Raw genomic sequence first — 21,756 nt, forward strand, 5'->3', positions numbered from 1 at the left:
AGTAGAGTGTAATCGAGGCTTTATTACACAGAGATGTGCGGCCTCCTGCAGCAGCTGACGAAATGGCTGCTGTACGGGGAGCACACATATTTATACTCCGCCTACTGGGCGGAGCCAGCAGGCAGGGATCTACCCCCCATACCTGTAGTACAGGGGCCTTACCGTAATACCAGTATATACAATATAATACAACAGTGGTTACTGCCGCAAACATCCTATGTCGCCGCATTAATCGTTCCTTTGATCTTCCATTAGGTAATGTCTTGCAGCCGGGTGCTGGAGCGTTTATGGCGAGGGTAGCTCAGTTCTCGAGGTACTTGCTTTCATTTCGTTTTGTTTCCTTCCAAATTGTTTTGACCCATAGATTCTGTCGTCTAACCTGTTTACCGTTTCTCCAGCGGCATTCCCGAGTCTGTCCCTGTGTACAGCGTCAACCGGCAGTGTTCCTCAGGACTTCAGGCTTTCATTAACATTGCAGGTGAGTGTGTGGGTCTCCGTGCGTGGGAATAATCCCCATCCACACCTGTGTAGGGCCTGGAGTAGAGGAGCTGTTGCCTCATTAACCATCCGTAACACAGGAAGAAAGCCTTCCGTCTGTATCGTGTTTTCACAAGCAGTGCAGCACTTTGTGAAGCGTGGTCACGGTGGGCAGCACGGTAGCACACGTGGCTAGCACTGTGGCTTCACAGCGCCAGGGTCCCAGGTTCGATTCCCGGCTTGGGGTGCTCCGGTTTCCTCCCACAGTCCAAAGTTGCGCAGGTTAGGTGAATTGGCCGTGCTAAATTGCACTTCGTAGCCAAAGAGGTTAGGAGGAGTTATTGGGTTATGGAGATAGGGTGGAAGAAAGAGCTTAAGTGGGTCGGTGCATACTCAATGGGCCGAATGGCCTCCTTCTGCACTGTATGTTCGATGTTCTCTGTCACCGTTGAAACATGGCAGCCAGTTTGGACACAGCAAGATCCCGCAAACAGCAATATGATAACGGAAAAAGTACTTGAGGGGGAGAAAGTTGCAGGGCGGTGGGGAATGCGCAATATGTAATGGAAAGGCGTGGAGTCAGCACAGCAGAGTGGGTAGCCATTCGGCCCATCGGGTCTATGCCAGCTCTCTGTCGAATATACCCCGTAGCTCTGCAAGTTTAATTTCCTTTTGACGTTATTGAAGATGCTGAATCGTATTGACAAGGTGGCTGTAGGGAGGATGTTTCCTCTCGTGGGTGAGTCCCAAACTAGGGGGCACTGTTTTAAAATTAGGAAGCCCCCCTTTTAGGACAGAGGTGAGGAGAACTTTTATCTCGGCGGGTTGTGCGACTTTGGAACTCTCTGCCTCAGGAGGCGGTGGAGGTGGGGTCACTCAATATTTGGAAGGTCGAGGTAGACATGATTCTTATTGGCTGAGGGAATCAAAGGTTATCGGGGGGGGTAGATGGGAATGTGGAACTCCACATACGGATCATAAGAACACAAACTATGAGCAGAATTAGACAATTCAGCCCCTCGAGCCCGCTCCACCATTCAATGTGATCGTGGCTGATCCCATCCTGGCCTTCACATCACCGTCCTGCCCGTTCTCTGTAACCCTTCAACCCATTACTCATTAAAAATCTGTCTATCTCCTCCTCAAATTTACTCAGTGTCCCAGCATCCACCACACTCTGGGGTAGTAAATTCCACAGATTCACCACCCTTTGAGAGAAGTAATTTCTCCTCGTCTCTGTTTTAAATCTGCTACCTCATCATAGAATCACAGAATCCCTTCAATGCTGAAGGAGGCCATTCGGCCTATCCAGTCTGCACTGATCCTCTGAAAGAGCACCCGCCCAGGTCCACTACCCCGCCTTTTCCCTGTGACCTAACCTGACACCCCTGGACATTTAAGGAGCAATTTTTCATGACCAGTCCACCTAACTGGCACATGTTTGGAATGTGGGAGGAACCCGGAGTACCCGGAGGAAACCCACGCAGACACGGGGAGAACGTGCAGATTCCGCACGGACAGTGACCCAAGGCCGGAACTGAAATAAGAAAAGTATAGCACAGGAACAGGCCCTTCGGCCCTCCCAAGCCTGCGTTGACCATGCTGCCCGTCTAAACTAAAATCTTCTACACTTCCTGGGTCCTCTATTCCCATCCTATTCATGTATTTGTCAAGATGCCCCTTAAATGTCACTATCGTCCCTGCTTCCACCACCTCCTCCGCCACCCTCTGTGTAAAAACAAAACTTGCCTTGTACACCTACTCTAAACCTTGCCCCTCGCACCTTGAACCTATGCCCCCTAGTAATTGACATCTCTACCCTGGGAAAAAGCCTCTGACGATCCACTCTGTCTCTGCCCCTCATAATTTTGTAGACCTCTATCAGGTCGCCCCTCTGTCGTTCCAGTGAGAACAAACCGAGTTTATTCAACAGCTCCTCATAGCTAATGCCCTCCATACCAGGCAACATCCTGGTAAATCTCTTTTGCACCCTCTCTAAAGCCCCCACATCCTTCTGGTAGTGTGGTGACCAGAATTGAACACTATACTCCAAGTGTAGCCTAGCTAAGGTCTATACAGCTGAAACATGACTTGGCAATTTTTATATTCAATGCCCCGGCCAATGAAGGCAAGCATGCCGTTTGCCTTCTTGACTACCTTCTCCACCTGTGTTGCCCCTTTCAGTGACCTGTGGACCTGTACACCTAGATCTCTCTGACTGTCAATACTCTTGAGGGTTCTACCATTCACTGTATATTCCCTACCTGTATTATACCTTCCAAAATGCATTACTACACATTTTTCTTGATTGAACTCCATCTCCAAATGATCTAAATCCTGCTGTATCCTCTGACAGTCCTCATCGCTACCCGCAATTCCACCAAACTTTATGTCGTCCACAAACTTACTAATCAGACCAGTTATATTTTCCTTCAAATCATTTATATATACTACGAACAGCAAAGGTCCCAGCAGTGATCCCTGCGGAACACCACTAGTCACAGCCCTCCAATCAGAAAAGCACCCTTCCATTGCTACTCTCTGCCTTCTATGACCTCGCCAGTTCTGTATCCATCTTGCCAGCTCACCTCTGATTCTGTGTGACTTCACCTTTTGTACCAGTCTACCATGAGGGACCTTGTCAAAGGCCTTACTGAAGTCCATATTGACAACATCCACTGCCCTACCTGCATCAATCATCTTTGTGACCTTCGAAAAACTCAAGTTAGTGATGCACGACCTCTCCTTCACAAAACCGTGCTGCCTCTCGTTAATACGTCCACTTGCTTCCAAAGGGAGTAGATCCTGACTCGAAGAATTCTCTCCAGTAATTTCCCTACCACTGACGTAAGGCCTGTAGTTCCCTGGATTATCCTTGCTCCCCTTCTTAAACAAAGGAACAACATTGGCTATTCTCCAGTCCTCCAGGACATCACCTGAAGACAGTGAGGATCCAAAGATTTCTGTCAAGGTCTCAGCAATTTCCTCTCTACACACCCTTCTCCAGGCTCAACATCCACCAATTTCTTCTCTTTGGTGAATACTGATGCAAAATATTCATTTGGTACCTCACCCATTTCCTCTGGCTCCACACATAGATTCCCTTACCTGTCCTTCAGTGGGCCAACCCTTTCCCTGGCTACCCTCTTGCTTTTTATGTACATGTAAAAAGCCTTGGTATTTTCCTTAACCCTATTTGCCAATTACTTTTTGTGACTCCCTTCTATCCCTCCTGACTCCTTACAAAAGTTCCTTCCTACTTTCCTTATATTCCGCACAGGCTCTGTCTGTTCCCAGCCTTCTAGCCCTGACAAATGCCTCCTTTTTCTTTTTGACGAGGCCTACAATATCTCTCATTATTCAAGGTTCCTGAAATTTGCCATATTTATCCTTCTTCCGCCAGAACAGGCCAGTCCTGAATTCCTTTCAACTGACATTTGAAAGCCTCCCACGTTAGATGTTGATTTACCCTCAAACATCCGCCCCCAATCTAGGTTCTTCAGTTCCTGCCTAATATTGTTATAATTAACCTTCCCCCAATTTAGCACATTCACCCTAGGCCCTTGTCCACCAGCATTTGAAAACTTACTGAATTGTGGTCACTGTTCCCGAAATGCTCCCCTACTGAAACTTCTACCACCCGGCCGGGTTCATTCCCCAATACCAGGTCCAGTACAGCCCCTTCCCTAGTTGGACTGTCTACATTTGTTTTAAGAAGCCCTCCTGGATGCTCCTTACAAACTCTGCCCCGTCCAAGCCCCTAGCAGTAATTGAGTCCCAGTCAATATTGGGGAAGTTAAAGTCTCCCATCACAACCCTGTTGCTTTTATTCCTTTCCAAAATCTGTCTACCTATCTGCTCCTCTATCTCCTGCTGGCTGTTGGGAGGCCTGTAGTAAACCCCCAACATTGTGACTGCACCCTTCTTATTCCTGATCTCTACCCATATAGCCTCGCTGCCCTCTGAGGTGTCTTTCCGCAGTACATACTGGCCCAATTCCCTAGTTGTCTCTCAAATGTTTTCACCTTCTGACCTATTGCTCCGGTACCCACCCCCCTGTCATACTAGTTTGAACTCTTTCCCCCCCCCATGTGAACCTGGGTTCTTGTCGCTGTGATGCAACAGTGCTAACCACTGTGACGCCCTATCCTAAAACTATGACCTCTTGTTACAGATTGCCTAACGAGAGGAAACATCCGCTCTACATCTACTCTGTCCATACCTATTATCATCTTGTATACGTCAATTAGATCTCTAATTCTTCTTAACTCGAGAGTATAGCCCAAAACTGCTCAATCTCTTCATTTAAAAAAAAAATCTAGAGTACCTAATTCATTTTTTCCAATTAAGGGACAATTTAGCGTGGCCAATTCACCTACCCTGCACATCTTTGGGTTTTGGGAGAGAAACCCAGGCAAACACGGAGAATGTGCAAACTCCACACGGTCAATCACTCTTCATAAACTAAATCCCTCCTCTCCGGAATTAATCTAGCGAATCAGTCATCATCTTGAGGATGCTCGAGGGGCCGAATGGCCTACTTCTACTCCTGTTTTGTATGTTCGTATGTCTTTGCTTCCAACACCTTTGTAGGCAGCAGGTTTCAGGCTTGTTCAAGGGGCTGACACAGGTATGTTGGACAGAATGGTCTCCCATGCTCTAGCATTTGAAGGGTTAAAGTAATCACTTGAAGTCCGAATTGCTTTGTAACAAATCTATTTTCCTTGGATGTAGCAGTGGATTCTATGATGAGCACTCAGTCACTGACTGAAGCAATGTGTTTCTTTGCAGGTGGTATCAGGAACGGCTCCTATGACATTGGTCTGGCCTGTGGGTAGGTTTATTGTTGGGTAGAGTGTCCTGCACCAGTTCTGTGCCCCTGCCTCGCTGACCCACAGTCCTCAGAAGCAGCGGCCGTGATTGGGATATGACTGGAACGTTTGCTAGTATCCCTCGGTATCCCCTTTCGCAAGTACCGCAAGTCAGGCCACCGGTTTCCTTGCTCGTAATTTGAACGGGTTTTGGGCAAAGTCCGCAAATGGATCGTGCGCCATCCGTGGCAGGAAGTGACGGGCTGAATGGGCCGTTTGGTCTTCCAGCGTGAGCCGGGCTGGTGGACCTTCGACCAGATGCGGGGAGATTGGACTTGAGACCCTGAAACAGCGATTGCGAGTGGCGAATTGTTGGGTTTTGCCCAGTGTTAATTAAGACAACCCTGTTAATAATATAATAATCGGCTATTGTCACGAGTAGGCTTCAATGAAGTTCCTGTGAAAAGCCCCTAGTCGCCACATTCTGGCGCTTGTTCGGGGAGGCCGGTACGGGAATTGAACCCGCGCTGCTGGCATTGTTCTGCATTACAAGCCAGCTGTTTAGCCCACTGTATTGTTTGGGCAATCCGGCATTGCCACATCATATTGATTCTGACCAGATGTGTTGGTGGGACAAATATCTCTTGCGTTGTGCTGGTTGAAAGCTGCCAACTCTTCTACGTGCCTCTGCTGCGGCCCAATTTGCACGATGAAGGCCCTTCAGCCCATTGAATCCTGTCCTCCCACGTCACTCCACTCAGCCCTCCCTTCTCTAGTTCACAGCTGCCCTACATTTGTGTCTCGGACTCTCTGGGAAGAACGTTCAAGAGGAAACCTGTTTTACTTGATCCAATTTAAATTTAATCCATTTTAAATAATCCACCATTCCTGCCTGAACGAGAACCCACGGCATTGACAGCCATTGAACCCTGCTCGGTTTTAACCTCAAATAGTCTACAACAGACCCACAAATGAGATGGAATTAACCACCGTGATGGAGAATTTCAGGAACCCCAGATGCCCAAGGTGTCCTGTTCACCCCCCTCCCCCATCCCCGCAATTGTACTTCAGATAATCTAACGTGGTAAGTTCTGAATCCGTGTATATTTCAAAATCACTGTTGCATTTTCTTTTTTTTTTTTCTTTTTTTTTATAAATTTAGAGTACCCAATTATTTTTTCCAATTAAGGGGCAATTTAGTGTGGCCAATCCACCTATCCTACACATCTTTTTTGGGTTGTGGGGGTGAAACCCACGCAGACACGGGGAGAATGTGCAAACTCCATACGGACAGTGACCCAGGGCCGGGATTCGAACCCGGGTCCTCAGCGCCGTAGGCAACAATGCTAACCACTGTGCCACCGTGCTGCCCAACTGTTGCATTTTCAACGTGGGTTTCATTAAAGTGAAGACTTTCGCATGCCATCCACTTCAACCGTGGAAACATTGGCACAGTTAGAAATTACTGCTCCCCCACCCCATTGCCCCTCCCAGTGTTGGGTTGTACACGGAGAGAGCTCTACAAGGACAATTTAGCATGGCCAATCCACCTAACCTGTGCATCTTCTGACTGTGGGAGGAAACCGGAGCACCCGGAGGAAACCCACACATGAATTGGTTTAGGAACTGCGAACGTGAAGAGTTTGCTGCTCCGCGTTGGTACCGATTGGTTGCCTTTCTTCAAATTATTACAGCCGAGACAGAGGCCATTTGGCCCATCATGTCTGTACTATCTCTTTGAAAGAACAATCCGTTTCCACTGCCCTTTCTCCATAATCCTGCAAATTTACATCCTTCAAATATTCATCCCATTCCCCTTTTGAAAGTTACAACTCCACCACCTTTTCAGGCAGCACCTTCCAGATTGTAACAACAAGCTACGTTCATACAGAAAATGTTCCTCACCCCTGGCTCTTCTGCCCTTCGCCGTCATTCTGTCTCACCTGGTTGTCGGCCCTCCTGCCAGTGGAAATAGTTTCTCCTCATTTACTCTGTCAAAACCCTTCATGTGTTTGAACCCCTCCATCGAATCCCACCTTGACCCTTCTCTGCTCCAAGGGAAACAATCGCAGCTTGTCCCCCCCAATCCCAGCGACCCCTTGGGTAGATCTCCTCACCGCCCTCTCCAAAGCATCAACGCCCTTCCTAACGCGCGGCACCCAAAAGCTGACACCGCTGGCGCTGAGCCAAGTGAAGAAGTGGCTGATGGTTCGGATCACTTTGAAGGACAATGTGCTTGTTTTGTTTGATGCAGAGTTGAGAGCATGAGTCGGAGGAGTGCGGGCGGTGTCGACAACCTCGGGGACATCAGCAGTCGGATGATGGACAACGAGAAGGCCAGGGACTGCCTGATTCCCATGGGGTAACGAATCATCTTCTCTCTGAACCTTAGCATTATACGTCAACCATCATTGAGTGGCTCCTTCCTTAAATGGTCAACATTCTGAGATAACACGCTACCCTAAACTGTTATAAACCAACAGCGCACATTCTGCCATAACATCAATACATTCATTGTTTGAAACTGCCTCTTTGTTTAAGATGATATAAAGGAAAAGTGATTCATGAGGTACCTGTTGCAGCAGGGTAGGTCTGGGGGCTCAAATCTCTTTGACTAATTGATTAGAATTGGCTACACCTAACGTTCTGTGACAGCTCATCAATGGGAACTATCCCAATAACATGCAAGCATCGGCAAGGAAAACTTAATTCTTCAAATGTTGAGCATGTGAAGAGTTCTTGTACCTCGGGATGTTCCCAAGCACTTTTCAACCAGTGAGGTATTTTTGAAGTGCGACTATTGTTTTAATACAGAAGCCAGTTGATGTGTAGATGAATTCTTCCTGTCGGGAACCGTGGTGACCCGAGTGCTGATTTCTTCTAGGATAACGTCCGAGAACGTGGCGGAGAGGTTTGGGATCTCCAGGGAGAAGCAAGACATCTTTGCGATGGCCTCTCAGCAGAAGTACGTTACACCCAGCCCCAAACCCAGCAGCTCAGTATGTACACCAATCCGACTAATAGAACCGTGGGATTTTCACAGCATGACCCGAGACTGTTTGGCCCGTCCTGTTGGTGCTAGAACCTAATCCCACTGCTTTGTTCTCGCTTCCCCCCCCCCCCCCCCCGTTGGCTGTGCATCATCGCTCTGTTTCAGATAAGCAATGGTCTGTTCCCCATTCGCTTGGTGGCGAATCATTGCACATTCCAACAATCCTCCCACCGCTTATTAACAGTGACAACTTTAATTTAGTTTAATGGGGGAGATTAGCGATCGAGTGTTAACGTCACTGGACTAATCCAGAGACCCAGCCAGGTTTGTGGGTTCAAACCCAACCACAGCAGCCGGTGGAATTTAAAACCAATTAATAAATCTGGACAACTATCATCGATTGTCCTAAAAACCCATCTGCTTAACTAATTCCCTTAGAGGAAGGAAATCTGCCATCTTTACCTGGCCTGGCTTACGTGGCTCAAAACCTGTAGCGTGTATTGAGTTATAAAATGCCCTTTGGCCGTCTGTGTCAGCTATCAAGCACCTATCTATTCCAATCCCATTTTCCAGCACTCTGTCCGTAGCCTTGTCCACTTTGGTGTTTCAAGTGCTCATCGAAATGCTTCTTAAATGTTGTGCGGGTTCCTGCCCCCACCACCCTTTCAGGCAGTGAGTTCCAGAGTCCCAACACCCTCTGGGTGAAAATGTTTTCCCTCAAATCCCCTCTAAACCTCCTGCCCCTTACCGTAAATCTATGCCCAAATATTATTGATCCCTCTAGTAAGGGGAAAAGTTCCTTCCTATCTACCCGATCTATGTCCTTCATGGTTTTGTACACTTCAAACAGATCCCCCCCCCCCCCCCCCCCGTCCCTCAGCCTTCTGCTCAAAGGAGAAGAACCCCAGCCTATCCAGCCTCTCTTCATAGCTGAAACGCTCCAACCCAGGCAACATCCTGGTGAATCTCCTCTGCATCCCCTCCAGTACAATCACATCCTTCCTATGGTGTGGTGACCAGAACTGCTCACCGCACTTTAGCTGTGGCCTAACCAGCGTTTTATACAGTTCCATTATAGCCTCATTGCTCTTATATTCTATGCCTCGGCTAATGAAGGCTAGTATCCCTGAAGCTTTAACTTAACAACCTGTCCTGCTGTGTTCAGGGATCTTTAGACACGCACCTCAAGGTCTCCCTGGTCCTCTATACCTCCTCATGACCTACCATTCATTGTGAATGCCCTTGACTTGTCGGTCCTCCCAAAATGCATCACCTCACACTTTTCAGGCTTCAATTCCATTTGCCACTGTTCTGCCCGTCTAACCAGCCCGTCTACATCGCCCTGTAATCTAAGGTTTTCCTCCTCACTATTTACCACACCATCAGGTTTTGTGTCATCTGTGAATTTACAGCTCAGACCCCCACATTCTCATCTAGATCATTAATGTACACCGTAAACAGCGAGGGACCCAGCACCTACAGTACACCACTAGACACAGGCTTCCAGGCTCAGAAACGATTGTCAACCATCACCCTCTGCTTCCTGCCACTCAGCTAATTTTGGATCCGATTTGCCAATTTGCCCTGGATTCCATGGGTTCTTACCACCTTGACCAATCTCCTATGCGGGACCTTGTCACAAGCCTAACCGAAGTCCATGCGGACTACACCGTGGGCAGCACGGTAGCATTGTGGATAGCACAATCGCTTCACAGCTCCAGGGTCCCAGGTTCGATTCCACGCTTGGGTCACTGTCTGTGCGGAGTCTGCACATCCTCCCCGTGTGTGCGTGGGTTTCCTCCGGGTGCTCCGGTTTCCTCCCACAGTCCAAAGATGTGCAGGTTAGGTGGATTGGCCATGATAAATTGCCCTTAGTGTCCAAAATTGCCCTTAGTATTGGGTGGGGTTACTGGGTTATGGGGATAGGGTGGAGGTGTTGACCTTGGTTAGGGTGCTCTTTCCAAGAGCCGGAGCAGACTCGATGGGCTGAATGGCCTCCTTCTGCACTGTAAATTCTATGATCAACCACACTGCCCTCATCGACACACCTAGTCATCTCCTTGAAAGATTCAGTCAAATTTGTGAGACATGATTCCCCTTCTTAACTGCCCTTTGAAATGGCCGACAAGTCACTCAGTTCAAGGGTAATTAGGGATGGGGAACAAATGCTGGGTCTTGCCAGCCATGAAGAAAGACACCCCTCCACACACCCACAGGAGGAAATATCCTTCCTGTATAGGCTCCCTGGTTTCTCCTCTCCCATTCCAATCTCCAGTCACGATAGAGCAACTGTGTTGAACACCACATCCCCGCTGTGTCTGAATGCGCCCAATATTGGCAGATGTTCAGGAAGTTACGGGTTTGCTGCTGCTGGTGGGAGTGGAGGCGGGGATCGGGTTTATGATTCATGATGCTTAAGGCAACACGGCTGTGAGAATGGGGACAGTTGAGTCGGCCTTTTGCTGTTCGTCCGGTTCCGATGGTAAAGCCAACTGTCCTCGAGGCTGAATGGCCCCATCCTATCCCTGTCAAATTGTAAGAAGTCTTACAACACCAGGTTAAAGTCCAACAGGTTTGTTTCAAACACGAGCTTTCGGAGCACAGCTCCGAAAGCTCGTGTTTGAAACAGACCTGTTGGACTTTAACCTGGTGTTGTAAGACTTCTTACTGTACTCACCCCAGTCCAACGGCGGCATCTCCACATCTTGTCAAATTGTAACATTCCTCCCGCCATAAAATATATTGCGTTTTGACTTATTTATTCACTGGGTGTGGGTGTCGCTGGCAAGGCCTGCATTTCTCTGCCCATCTCTGGATGCCCTAGGCTTCTTTACCAGGCATTGCAGGTTAAAGTTCAGAGTCAACCACATTGTCGGTGTTGACTATAGGCCAGACCAGCTAAGGTCTGGAGCATCGTACGGCGCCAGGGACCCTGGTTCGATTCCGGCCTCGGGTCACAAGTCTGTGCGGAGTCTGCACTTTCTCCCCGTGTCGGCGTGGGTTTCCTCCGGGTGCTCCAGTTTCCTCTCTCAGTCCAAAGGGGTGCAGGTTAGGTGGATTAGCCATGCTAAATTGCTCCTCAGTGTCAAAGATGTGTAGGGTAGGTGGGGTTACGGGGATAGGGCGGTGTATTGGGCCGAGGTAGGGTGCTCTTTTGGAGGGTCGGTGCAGCCATGATGGGCTGAATGGCCTCCTCCTGTGCCATAACAATTCCGTGCTTCCTGTGCCCACGTTGTTCTGGGAGTGGCGCCCAGATCTCCCGGGGGGGAAAAGTGTTGGGTTTTCATACCATGCCGGAGAGCTGGATTAGGTGCATCCACGTCCGTTTTGCATTGCAGGGCAGCCAAGGCCCAGAGGACAGGCACCTTCGCTGCGGAGATCACACCGGTTCAAACGACCATCCGCGACGAAGCCGGCAACGAGAGAACCATCACCGTCACCCAGGACGATGGGATCCGAGCCAGCACCACCCTGGCTGGCCTCGGCAAACTGCGGCCCGCCTTCAAGGAGAATGGCACCACCACCGCAGGTACGAGCCCTGGCACCTGGACACGCCCACAGGGGTTTCTCCCTGTTACATTAACCGAGCTCCCAACACCACACTGGCCGGATCTTTCCTGGGCATCGCTGGCAAGGCCGGCCTTTGTTGCCCATCCCGAGTTGCCCCATGAACCGAGAGGCTTGCTCGGCCGTTTCAGAGGGTAGTTAAGGGTCTGGAGCCACATGTACATCAGACATGTCACAGATAAGGGTGGCCGATTTCCTCCCCTAAAGGATATTAGTGAGCCAGATATGTTTTTGTGGCATTACTGAGATTAACTTTATCTTCCGGATTTTGTTAATTGAATTAAAATTCCATCATCTGCCCTGGTATTTGAACCCATGTCCGCTGGCTCTCTGGATTACTAGTCCAGTGACAGTGCGCCGCCAGGGGCATATGGCCAAAGGAGAACACTACGTGCACGTTCAATTGATGTTAATCTTCCTCGTTCTGGCACAGAGACTATCTATCGAAGGTGAGAAGGTGGCATGTGAGGAATCTTGTCTTTAGAGAGGACCCACTAGCGGCCTCCTTGTTCTCGATCCTTTTCTCGTTGTAACCTTGCACAGCGATGTGCTTCGAATGAGGGATGTCAGTGCCCGGAAATGGGGAAACTCTTGACTTATCTCCTCTGTTGCTCTTGTTAACCCATGGAATCTCAGAGTCAGGGGTCGTCCATTTAAAACGGAGATTATTTTTTTAATCCCAGAATCTTTACCGCAGAGAGCTGTAGGGGCTGCATCATTAAGTATGTTCAAGGCTGAGATAGACCGATTTTTAATCGGTAAAGGATTCGGGGGTTATGGGGATAAGGCAGGAAAGCGGATTACAGCATCAGATCAGCCATGATCTTGTTGAATGGAAGAGCAGACTCGATGGGCTGAATGGCCGACTTCTGCTCCTACTCATGGTGGCTGTGGTGGTTAGCTCCTGTTGTGAAGTGTTGTTGAGGTTAGAAAGCCGCCTGCTTTATTGTGCTGGTAGTGACCCTAACCCGATTGGTCTGTGACCGACCTCCCTCACTCCCTCTGATGTCCCGCGGCGGCTCTTGTGTATTTTCAGTGTCAACACTGATGATGTTGTTCTTGTTGCCAGGGAACTCGAGCCAGGTTAGCGATGGTGCTGCTGCAGTTCTGGTGGCGAGACATTCCACGGCCGTTGAGCTTGGCCTTCCCATCCTGGGCGTGCTGAGATCTTACGCAGTTGTCGGAGTCCCACCTGACGTCATGGGGATCGGCCCCGCCTACGCCATCCCAGCAGCGCTAGAGAAAGCAGGTAAGGTGAGCCGGGTCACATGTGCCGATGCACAGTGAAAAGTATTTATCTGCGGCCGAGGGAACGTACGCAGTACGTACATAGTAGACAACAAGAATAATCAACAGAGAACATTGACAAATGGTACATCGACAAAACAGTGATTGGTTACAATGTGGAACAAGGGGCCAAACAAAGCAAATACATGAGCAAGAGCAGCATAGGGCGTCGTGAATAGTGTTCTTACAGGGAACAGATCAGTCCGAGGGGGAGTCGTTGAGGAGTCTAGTAGCTGTGGGGAAGAAGCTGTTCCTATGTCTGGATGTGCGGGTCTTCTCACATCTGTATCTTCTGCCTGATGGAAGGGTCTGGAAGAACAAAGAACATACAGCACAGGAACAGGCCCTTTGGCCCTCCAAGCCTGTGCCGACCATGCTGCCCGTCTGAACTAAAATCTTCTAAAAGAACAAAGAAAAGTTAGAGCACAGGAAGAAGGCAAGGCCTGGGTGGGAAGGGTCTCTGATAATGCTGCCTGCCTTCCTGAGGCAGCGGGAGGTGTAGACAGAATCAATGTGGGGGGTGGCAAGCTTGTGTGATGCGTTGGGCTGCGTTCACCACACTCTGCAGTTTCTTGCGATCTTGGGCCGAGCAGTTGCCGTACCCAAGCTGTGATGCTGCCCGATAGGATGCTCTCTATGGCACATCTGTAGAGGTTTGTGAGCGTCGATGCAGACATGCCGAATTTCTTTAGCTTCCGCAGGAAGTAGAGACGTTGTTGGGCTTTCTTGACTGTTGCATCAATGTGAGTGGACCAGGACAGACATTGGGATCAGGCAGAGTAAATTCCAACATGGCTCTGTGGCCCAATGTATACAATAACAACTTGAACTTGCATAACCCCTGCAACCTAAGTAAATGTTCCTCCATGCCGCACAGGAATGTTCTCGAACAAAATTTGACTTTGAGAAACAGAAGATATCAGATGGGACGACAAAACCACCATCCTGAATGCCGGCTTTAAAAAAAAAATTTTATTCAAGTTTTTTAATAACAATAACAATAACAAATTTTCTCCCCGCAATTTAAAACAAACAAGGCGTGTTTCCACACCAAAACTAAAGAACTCTTCCTCCGCCCCCGCCAAAATAAATAATAACAAATAGCAATACAAGAAAGAAGAAAATAACATAACAAACCCACCGCCGCAAACCCCCCCCCCCCCAACCATCCCCAAACCCACCCCCCCCCCCCAGTTGCTGCTGAGACCGACCACTCTCTACCCCTTCGCCAGGAAATCGAGAAAGGGCTGCCACCCGCCGAAAGAACCCCTGTACCGACCCCCTCAGGGCAAACTTCATCCTCTCCAACTTGATGAACCCAGCCATGTCGTTGATCCAGGCCTCCGAACTCGGGGGCCGCGTATCCCTCGACTGTAACAGAATCCTGCGCCGGGCTACTAGAGACGCAAAGGCCAGAATGCCGGCCTCTCTCGCCTCCTGCACTCCCGGCTCCGAAGCTACCCCAAATATCGCGAGCCCCCAGCCCGGCCTGACCCTAGACCCAACCACGTCTGACAAAATCCCCGCCACCCCCTTCCAAAACCCCTCCAGAGCCGGACATACCCAAAACATATGGGTGTGGTTTGCCGGGCCACCCGAACACCTCCCACACCTGTCTTCCCCTCCGAAATACCGGCTCATCCTTGCTCCCGTCATGTGAGCCCTGTGCAGCACCTTCAGCTGAATTAGGCTGAGCCGTGCACAAGAGGAGGAAGAATTCACCCTTTCCAGGGCGTCCGACCACGTCCCATCCTCAATCTCTTTCCCTAGCTCTTCCTCCCATTTCGCTTTGAGCTCATCTACTGAGGCCTCCTCCTCCTCCTGCATCAGTTGGTAGATAGCCGAGATCTTCCCTTCCGCGACCCACGTCCCCGAAAGCACCCTGTCCTGCACGCCTGTTGGTCTCCAGACTCATACCCGCACAGGATGCCACCTCCAGTCTCTTCCATGCGTCACCCTCCCCTTCCGTCACCCACCTGCGAATCATCGCCACGTTCGCCGCCCAATAATATCCACACAGGTTGGGCAGTGCCAGGCCCCCTACCTCCCTTCTTCGCTCCAAAAATACCCTCCTTACTCTCGGGGCCTTCCGCGCCCACACAAACCCCAGAATCGACTCATTCACCCTTCTGAAAAAATCCTTCGGGATCAACATGGGGAGGCACTGGAAAAGAAACAAAAACCTCGGGAGCACTGTCATTTTAACCGACTGGACCCTGCCCGGCAACGAGAGCGGCAGCGCATCCCACCTCCTGAACTCCTCCTCCATCTGCCCCACCAGCTGCGAAAAGTTAAGCCTATGCATAGCCCCCCAGGTCCTAGCCACGTGGACCCCAAGATACCTAAAGCTCCCCTCAGCCCCCCTCAATGGTAGTTCCCCTATCTCCCTCTCCTGACCACCTGGGTGCAGGACAAACAGCTCGCTTTTCCCCACATTGAGCTTATATCCCGAAAAGTCCTCAAGTATCCTCAGCACCTCTGGCATCCCCTCAGCCGGGTCCGCGACATACAGCAGCAGATCTTCTGCATACAGCGACAACCGGTGCCCCCCCCCCCCCCCCCCCCCCCCCCCTCCCCCCCGCCCCGCACAATCCTCCTTCAACCCTTCAAGTCCCTCAGTGCCATGGCCAGGGGCTCAATTGCTAACGCGAAGAGCAGGGGAGACAAGGGGCACCCCTGCCTCGTCCCTCTGGAAAGCCAAAAGTCCTCTGACCTCCTCCCATTCGTCACCACACTCGCCACCGGGAAGCTGTACAGCAACCTCACCCAGCTGATGAACCCCTCACCAAACCCAAACCTCCGCAACACCTCCCACAGGTAACTCCACTCCACCCTATCAAAAGCTTTCTCCGCATCCATGGACGCCACTGTTTCTGACTCCTCAGCCACCGGCGCCATCATCATAACATTCAGGAGCCTCCGCACGTTGGCATTCAATTGTCTCCCCTTTACAAACCCCGTTTGATCCTCATGAATCACCGTCGGGACCACATCCTCCACCCTCCTGGACAGCACCTTTGCCAACAACTTAACATCTACGTTAAGGAGCGAGATCGGCCTGTAAGACCCACACTGAAGGGGGTCCTTGTCCCGCTCCAGGAGCAAAGAGATAATTGCCCTGGACATGGTCGGGGGCACAGCTCCCCCCTCCCTGGCCTCATTCAGGGTCCTCACCAGCAGCGGGCCCAGCAAATCTGAAAATTTCTTATAAAATTCCACCCACCGGGAACCTGTCAGGCCCCAGCGCTTTCCCTGTCTGCATGCTGCCCAACGCCTCCACCAGCTCCTCCAACTCAATTGGGGCCCCCAAACCCTCCATCCGCTCGTCCCCTACTCTTGGGAACTCCAGCTTATCCAAAAAGCGGTCCATCCCGCCTGCTTCCCCGGGGGGTACCGCTCGGTACAGCCCCTCGCAAAAGGATCTGAACACCCCATTGATGTCCTTTCCACCCCACACTAAGTTCCCACCTGCATCCGTGGCTCCCCCAATTTCTCTAGCTGCCTCCCGCTTCCGGAGCTGGTGAGCCAACATCCGACTTGCCTTCTCCCCGTACTCATATACGCCCCCTGTGCCCTCCTCCACTGCGCCTCTGCCTTACGGGTGGTTAAAATGTCAAACTCCACCTGGAGACTGCGCCGCTCCCTCAGAAGCCCCTCCTCCAGGGTGTCTGCATATCTCCTATCCACCCTGACCATCTCCTCCACCAGCCTCTCCCTCTCGACCCTCTCCCCCCTCTCCCTGTGTGCCCGAATAGATATAAGCTCCCCTCTAACTACTGCCTTTAGCGCTTCCCAAACCATCCCAACCTGCACCTCCCCGTTGTCATTGGTTTCCAGATACCCCTCTATACCCCTACGGATCTGCCCGCACACTTCCTCCTCTGCCAAAAGCCCCACATCCAACCTCCACAGCGGGCGCTGATCCTTCCCCTCTCCCAGCTCCAGGTCCACCAAATGTGGAGCATGATCAGAAATGGCTATCGCCGAACTCTCTGGATCAGCGCCCTGCTAAGCACGAAAAAGTCAATCCGGGAGTACGCCGTATGAACATGGGAGAAAAAGGAGAACTCCCTACCCTCCGGTTCCAAAAACCTCCAAGGGCCCACCCCTCCCATCTGATCCATGAACCCCCTCAGCACCGAGGCCGCCGCCGGCCTCCTGCCCGTCCTAGTCTTCGAGCGGTCCAGAGCCGGATCCAGCACCGTGTTAAAGCCCCCACCCAGAATCAATCCCCCTGTCTCCAGGTCCGGGATCAGGCCCAGCATACGCCGCATGAAGCCCGCATCATCCCAGTTGGGGGCATAAACATTAACCAAGACCACCCGCTCCCCCTGAAGTCTCCCACTCACCATCACATATCGACCTGCACTATCCACCACCACTTTGGATGCGACGAGCGACAGGCTCTTACCGACCAAAATTGCCACCCCACGGTTCTTTGCATCAAGCCCCGAGTGAAACACCTGTCCCACCCAACTCTTTCTTAGCCTCACCTGATCCGTAACCCTGAGGTGCGTCTCCTGGAGCATAGCCACATCCGCTCCCAGCCCCCTCAAGTGAGCCAAGACCCGGGATCGCTTCACCGGACCGTTCAGCCCCCTCGCATTCCATGTGACCAACCGAACCCAAGGGGCCGTCCCCTTCCCCCTACGCCGATCAGCCATAGCCCTTCCTCAACCCACCACGTGCCCAGGGAACCCCCCAAGCCCGCTCCCCACAGTGGCAAACCTCCCCGCCCCCCCTTCACCATCTATTCCCTCACAGTCCCTGCAGCAACAACCCGGCGCCCACCCCCCCCCACGCCCCACCCCAAGCTAGGGCCCCCCTAGCTGTGTTACCCCCAACATTATGCTTCCGTGAGTCAGCTGACTTCTGCTAACCCTCGCTACTCTCGCCATAACCACGACCCCCCCCCCCCCCCCCCGATGCAACAGCGCCGGCCCCGTCCCCAAATCCTCCAGCGCGGGAAGAAAGCCCGCGCTTCCAACCCGCCCCTCGACCCAACACGTGGGAAAAAGACGGATACATGACCCATCGGGACCCCAAACTACTCCCCAGCCCACCAGTGGAAAAAACAAAAAAATGCACCACAATAAATAACCAACAGCCCCAAAGAAACCCCGAAAGAACCCAAATGACCATAACTCAAATAGTGAAAACAGCGAAAGCAAACAGGAAACAGCCATCAGCAAACACAGCCACTATGGGCGAAAGGATACCTAAGAGGGCAAAGCCTCCAAGCAAAGTACATTTCCTCCCAGTCCTCAGACCGAATCCAAGTTCTCAGCCTGGACAAAAGCCCAGGCCTCCGGAGAGTCAAAGTAGAGCTGCTGGTCCTTGTACGTGACCCAGAGGCGAGCCGGCTGTAGAAGGCCAAACTTCACCCCCTTCCTGTGGAGCACACCCTTCGCTCGATTGAAGCCAGCTCTTCTCCTCGCCACCTCCGCGCTCCAGTCCTGAAAAATCCGAACATCCGTATTCTCCCACCTGCTGCTCCTCTCCTTCGCCCACCTCAACACGCACTCCCGGTCAACCAAGCGGTGAAAACGGACCAGCACCACCCTGGGCTTCTGCTGCAGCACTCGATGGGCGCCTTCCAGCTCCAGGGGACCACAAAACGACCCTGCACCCATCAGCGAGTTTAACATTAGGACCACATAGGCCGCCAAATCCGAACCTTCCAGCCCCTCCGAGAGGCCCAAAATCCGTAGATTCTTCCGGTGGGAGCGGTTCTCCATCTCCTCCATCCTCGCCAGCCATTTCTTGTGCAGTGCCTCGTGCGACTCCAGTTTCACTGCCAGGCCCAAAAGCTCATCCTCATTCTCCGAAGCCTTGTGCCGCAGCTCCTGAATCTCTCCGGCCTGAGCCGTCTTGAGTCGCCACCAGCTTGTCCAGCAGGACCTTAAATGGCTCCAAAATCTCGGCTTTGAGCTCCTTGAGGGAGCGCTGAAGCAGCTCCTGCTGTTCCCGCGTCCACAGCTCCCATGCCGCTGCTGCTTCCCCGCCTGCCGCCATCTTACTTTTCATAAGAACATAAGAACTAGGAGCAGGAGTAGGCCATCTGGCCCCTCGAGCCTGCTCCACCATTCAATTAGATCATGGCTGATCTTTTGTGGACTCAGCTCCACTTTCCGGCCCAAACACCATAACCCTTAATCCCTTTATTCTTCAAAAAACTATCTATCTTTACCTTAAAAACATGTAATGAAGGAGCCTCAACTGCTTCACTGGGCAAGGAATTCCATAGATTCACAACCCTTTGGGTGAAGAAGTTCCTCCTAAACTCAGTCCTAAATCTACTTCCCCTTATTTTGAGGCTATGTCCCCTAGTTCTGCTGTCACCCGCCAGTGGAAACAACCTGCCCGCATCTATCCTATCTATTCCCTTCATAATTTTAAATGTTTCTATAAGATCCCCCCTCATCCTTCTAAATTCCAACGAGTACAGTCCCAGTCTACTCAACCTCTCCTCATAATCCAACCCCTTCAGCTCTGGGATTAACCTAGTGAATCTCCTCTGCACACCCTCCAGCGCCAGTACGTCCTTTCTCAAGTAAGGAGACCAAAACTGAACATAATACTCCAGGTGTGGCCGCACTAACACCTTATACAATTGCAACATAACCTCCCTAGTCTTAAACTCCATCCCTCTAGCAATGAAGGACAAAATTCCATTTGCCTTCTTAATCACCTGTTGCACTTGTAAACCAACCTTCTGTGACTCATGCACTAGCACACCCAAGTCTCTCTGAACAGCGGCATGCTTTAATATTTTATCGTTTAAATAATAATCCCGTTTGCTGTTATTCCTACCAAAAAGGATAACCTCACATTTGTTAACATTGTATTCCATCTGCCAGACCCTAGCCCATTCACTTAACCTATCCAAATCCCTCTGCAGACTTCCAGTATCCTCTGCACTTTTCGCTTTACCACTCATCTTAGTGTCATCTGCAAACTTGGACACATTGCCCTTGGTCCCCAACTCCAAATCATCTATGTAAATTGTGAACAATTGTGGGCCCAACACGGATCCCTGAGGGACACCACTAGCTACTGATTGCCAACCAGAGAAACACCCATTTATCCCAACTCTTTGCTTTCTATTAATTAACCAATCCTCTATCCATGCTACTACTTTACCCTTAATGCCATGCATCTTTATCTTATGCAGCAACCTTTTGTGTGGCACCTTGTCAAAGGCTTTCTGGAAATCAAGATATACCACATCCATCGGCTCCCCGTTATCTACTGCACTGGTAATGTCCTCAAAAAATTCCACTAAATTAGTTGGGCATGACCTGCCCTTTACGAACCCGTGCTGCGTCTGCCCAATGGGACAATTTCTATCCAGATGCCTCGCAATTTCTTCCTTGATGATAGATTCCAGCATCTTCCCTACTACCGAAGTTAAGCTCACTGGCCTATAATTTCCTGCTTTCTGCCTACCTCCTTTTTTAAACAGTGGCGTCACGTTTGCTAATTTCCAATCCACCAGGACCACCCCAGAGTCTAGTGAATTTTGGTAAATTATCACTAGTGCATCTGCAATTTCCCTAGCCATCTCTTTTAGCACTCTGGGATGCATTCCATCAGGGCCAGGAGACTTGTCTACCTTTAGCCCCATTAGCTTGCCCATCACTCCCTCCTTAGTGATAACAATCCTCTCAAAGTCCTCACCTGTCATAGCCTCATTTCTATCAGTCGCTGGCATGTTATTTGTGTCTTCCACTGTGAAGACCGACCCAAAAAACCTGTTCAGTTCCTCAGCCATTTCCTCATTTCCCATTATTAAAACTCCCTTCTCATCCTCTAAAGGACCAATTTTTACCTTAGCCACTCTTTTTTGTCTTATATGTTTGTAAAAACTTTTACTGTCTGTTTTTATATTCTGAGCAAGTTTACTCTCATACTCTATCTTACTCTTCTTTATAGCTTTTTTAGTAGCTTTCTGTTGCCCCCTAAAGATTTCCCAGTCCTCTAATCTCCCAGCAATCTTTGCCACTTTATATGCTTTTTCCTTCAATTTGATACTCTCCCTTATTTCCTTAGATATCCACGGTCGATTTTCCCTCTTTCTTCCATCCTTCCTTTTTGTTGGTATAAACCTTTGTTGAGCACTGTGAAAAATCGCTTGGAAGGTTCTCCACTGTTCCTCAACTGTTCCACCATAAAGTCTTAGCTCCCAGTCTACCTGAGCTAGTTCTTCTCTCATTCCCTTGTAATCTCCTTTGTTTAAACACAAAACACTAGTATTTGATTTTACTTTCTCACCCTCCATCTGTATTTTAAATTCCACCATATTGTGATCGCTCCTTCCGAGAGGATCCCTAACTATGAGATCATGAATCAACCCTGTCTCATTACACAGGACAAGATCTAGGACCGCTTGTTCCCTTGTAGGTTCCATTACATACTGTTCTTGGAAACTATCGCGGATACATTCTATAAACTCCTCCTCAAGGTTGCCTTGACCGACCTGGTTAAACCAATCGACATGTAGATTAAAATCCCCCATGATAACTGCTATACCATTTCTACATGCATCAGTTATTTCTTTGTTTATTGTCTGCCCCACCATATCGTTACTATTTGGTGGCCGATAGACTACTCCTATCAGTG

The 21,756-nt window shown here is 50.4% G+C and overlaps 1 protein-coding gene across 1 annotated transcript in view; it reads left to right on the forward strand.

Moving 5' to 3' along the window:
* Positions 1 to 21,756, forward strand: part of acaa1 (acetyl-CoA acyltransferase 1) — a 48,268-nt gene that overhangs the window by 16,236 nt on the left and 10,276 nt on the right. The window contains exons 3-9 of the mRNA XM_038798561.1: positions 256 to 313; positions 399 to 478; positions 5,269 to 5,311; positions 7,543 to 7,650; positions 8,173 to 8,253; positions 11,619 to 11,809; positions 12,917 to 13,096. Coding sequence (XP_038654489.1) covers positions 256 to 313; positions 399 to 478; positions 5,269 to 5,311; positions 7,543 to 7,650; positions 8,173 to 8,253; positions 11,619 to 11,809; positions 12,917 to 13,096 — 741 coding nt within the window. The remainder of the gene's footprint in view (positions 1 to 255; positions 314 to 398; positions 479 to 5,268; positions 5,312 to 7,542; positions 7,651 to 8,172; positions 8,254 to 11,618; positions 11,810 to 12,916; positions 13,097 to 21,756) is intronic.

This window comes from Scyliorhinus canicula, chromosome 5, assembly GCF_902713615.1.
Source record: "Scyliorhinus canicula chromosome 5, sScyCan1.1, whole genome shotgun sequence".
NCBI lineage: Eukaryota > Metazoa > Chordata > Chondrichthyes > Carcharhiniformes > Scyliorhinidae > Scyliorhinus > Scyliorhinus canicula.